Here is a 2,690-nt window from a genome sequence, read left to right as displayed (position 1 = left end):
CAGGAGCAAGTCTTTGTCGCCGAGGAGCGCAGCCGCAACGCTCGCTTGCAGGCGGTGCTCCGCCTGCCCCGCGGGGCGCGCGTCCTGAAGCGGGTCGTCGAGTACTGCCGGCACCTCGTGTGGCGCAGCCGGTTCCTCGATGTCGTTTGGCACCTCAAGGTCCATCGCTTCCGTCGCGTCGCGTGGCCTGTGCTCGCTCCTCGGCTCCGCGCACGCGTCCAACACCGCCGGTTCACGGCCGTGCTGGACCAGCTCCGGTCGACGGTGCGCCACCGCTCTCTCTGCCGCGAAATCCACGCGCGGGTCTGCCGCATCGACGCGGCCAAGACGACGATGGGGCGCGTCTTGCACGAGATGCGCATCGTCGTCAGCGACTGCACAGAAGGACCTTGGGTTCCTGCTGCTGTCAAGACCGAGACCGTCGACGATACGACAAAGACGTCCGTTGACTGTGTCATGGCGGCCATGGCCTAGCTCTTTTTTCTATAAGCTACGTAGACTCCACGAACGGATGAGTATGCTACCCATGCAATCAATATATCTGCTGTCCGTGCTGTGATGTGCTCGCTATAACAAAGACAATGATGGGCTAATAGCCCACATCCATTCGCACATACTAGTATAGGTACTCGACATGTGGAAGTACAGGGCCTCTTCGCAAGTACTACAAACTATTAGTCGAGCATATTGGCACCTTGTTCATCACGTCGGTCAAATCTTCTTCGACTTGCCCGAGTTTAGTCGGGTGGGTTTCTTGCCGTAATGGAGGCCGACGGCGTGCATGCGACGACAGATCGTGCTAGCGGACAAGCGAATTCCGGTAGTTTCCTCGAGCTCACGGCGCAACTCGAGAGCGCTCTCTTGGCGGTTAAGGACATTGCGCGTAAGCACGCGGTCGGTGCGAAGGCTGGTTTTGCGAGGCCGCCCAGAGCGTGGCGCAGGTGCCAGCGTATGCCAGGCCTTGAAATGGCGAATGATGTTGCCCACCGACGAGGCAGGGATCTCGAGCTCCTTGGATATCTGGCGCTGGGTCTTGCCGTCGGCGGCCTTGGAAATAACAGCGCGGCGCATTTGCTCCGAGTGCTCCGGACCACGCATGTTGCCACTGAATCAATATATGAGATTGCATTGTGGACTATCAACTGAACTAGCGAGAATGGAGCGACATGTCTATGTCTCTTCAACTTGAACCAACGCGTTTCTGGCACCAAAGAGTTTGGGAATCTGGCGATCTGAAATTTTCAGATCGCAAGATTTGCTGTTTTTGCTGGAAAAATTTTCAGACTGAAAAATTCCCACGTACAGCTTTAACGACCCGACTGATTCGTCCAAATCGGCCAGAAGCGACTTTACATACATTGTCTAACTTCACGCCACCAAGCTCGTACGCAGCACCATGTACCTCACAAGTCCACACTTTGGAGCGGCTTCAGGAGGAGCTGCTACATGGATCTTCTACATGGATCTTTTGATGAGCTCCTTCAACGTATCAAGTCGATGTAGACCGCTTTGGAATTTCGAATTTCGGCAACGGCGGTATCCGGAGAATCCGGTTATATGGCACAGCGCCGAGATCTTGAACGCGAACAATGGCCGAGCCCGTTGCCAAGCACGCCAAGCCGACGCTCGGCCCGGTCACCGCGCAAGTCCTCTTGAGCCCATCGCTCCTCGGCGAAGTCTTGCGCTACGCACCCGGTCAGCGCCTCGCCGACTGGGAAGACGGCGACCGCGCGGTCCAGCGAGGGTACCTTCTCGTCGTCCAGTACGCGCCTCGCCTGGCGTTCCGCGACACGAATGCGCTGGATATCGCCGCAGCAAATGGCCACCTTGCGCTCGTTCAGTGGCTCCACGCCAGTCCACTCCACACGCTCACGGGGTCGCCGGCCGCGATTGATGGCGCCGCCCTCGGTGGGCACATGGACGTCATCGTGTGGCTACATGCGCACCGCGTCGACGGTTGCAGCGCCGACGCCTTTTCGAACGCTGCCACGAGCGGCCGCCTCGACATATTGAACTTTCTCCGCGCGCAGTACCCCGACATGCTGCTTCCCGCCGTGACGTACCACGAGGCCGCCGAGCAGGGCCATGTGTCGATTCTGGAGAGCCTTCCGACGACGTTCGCCGCCGACGCCGATGTGCCGCGCTGCCTCATGGACGCGGCGGCCAAGGGCGGCAACTTGAGTGTGGCCAAATGGCTGCATGCGCATGGGCTCGGTGAGTGCAGCCATGCGATGGATTATGCGGCTGAAGGTGGCCACCTCGAGATGCTTCAGTGGCTGCATACCCATGGGTACGAGAGCTGCTCGACGGACGCCATGAACTGGGCCGCCAACTGCGGGCATTTGCACGTTCTCCAGTGGCTCCATGCGAATCGGACCGAAGGATGCACGGAAGACGCGGTCGACTTTGCGGCCGAGAACGGCTTTCTACCCATTGTGCAATGGCTGTTGCGGCACCGCGACGAAGGCGCAACGACTGCGGCCATGGACCTCGCCGCCAAGAACGGACATTTTGACGTGGTCGAGTGGCTCCACACGCACCACGATGTGGGCGCCACGACCGCGGCCATGGACGGTGCGGCCAAGCGCGGCAACCTCCCAATGCTCGAGTGGCTCCATACGCACCGTACGGAAGGTGTCTCGACCAACGCGATCGAGTTTGCGGCTGAGAAAGGTCATGTGCATGTCCTT

At 59.5% G+C, this 2,690-nt stretch overlaps 3 protein-coding genes across 3 annotated transcripts in view; 2 read left to right on the top strand and 1 right to left on the bottom strand.

The window, feature by feature from the left end:
* SPRG_21840 (hypothetical protein) overlaps positions 1–474 on the top strand; it is a gene marked incomplete at both ends in the record, with an annotated part of 3,374 nt that extends 2,900 nt beyond the window's left edge. Inside the window, one exon of the mRNA XM_012356806.1 lies at positions 11–474. Within this exon, the coding sequence (XP_012212196.1) occupies positions 11–474 (464 nt within the window). The remainder of the gene's footprint in view (positions 1–10) is intronic.
* A 237-nt stretch (positions 475–711) lies between these two features.
* SPRG_21839 (hypothetical protein) lies at positions 712–1,098 on the bottom strand (the record flags this gene model as incomplete). Its single annotated transcript, XM_012356805.1, has 1 exon — positions 712–1,098. The coding sequence occupies one exon, from the start codon at positions 1,096–1,098 to the stop codon at positions 712–714; it is 387 nt and encodes a 128-aa protein (XP_012212195.1).
* A 491-nt stretch (positions 1,099–1,589) lies between these two features.
* The window catches only part of SPRG_22381 (hypothetical protein), a gene marked incomplete at both ends in the record, with an annotated part of 2,525 nt that continues 1,424 nt past the window's right edge, over positions 1,590–2,690 (top strand). The window contains one exon of the mRNA XM_012356804.1: positions 1,590–2,673. Coding sequence (XP_012212194.1) covers positions 1,590–2,673 — 1,084 coding nt within the window. The remainder of the gene's footprint in view (positions 2,674–2,690) is intronic.

The sequence above is a fragment of the Saprolegnia parasitica genome (assembly GCF_000151545.1).
Source record: "Saprolegnia parasitica CBS 223.65 unplaced genomic scaffold supercont2.592, whole genome shotgun sequence".
NCBI classification, from domain to species: domain Eukaryota; phylum Oomycota; class Saprolegniomycetes; order Saprolegniales; family Saprolegniaceae; genus Saprolegnia; species Saprolegnia parasitica.
This window is presented reverse-complemented; position numbering and strand designations above follow the sequence as displayed.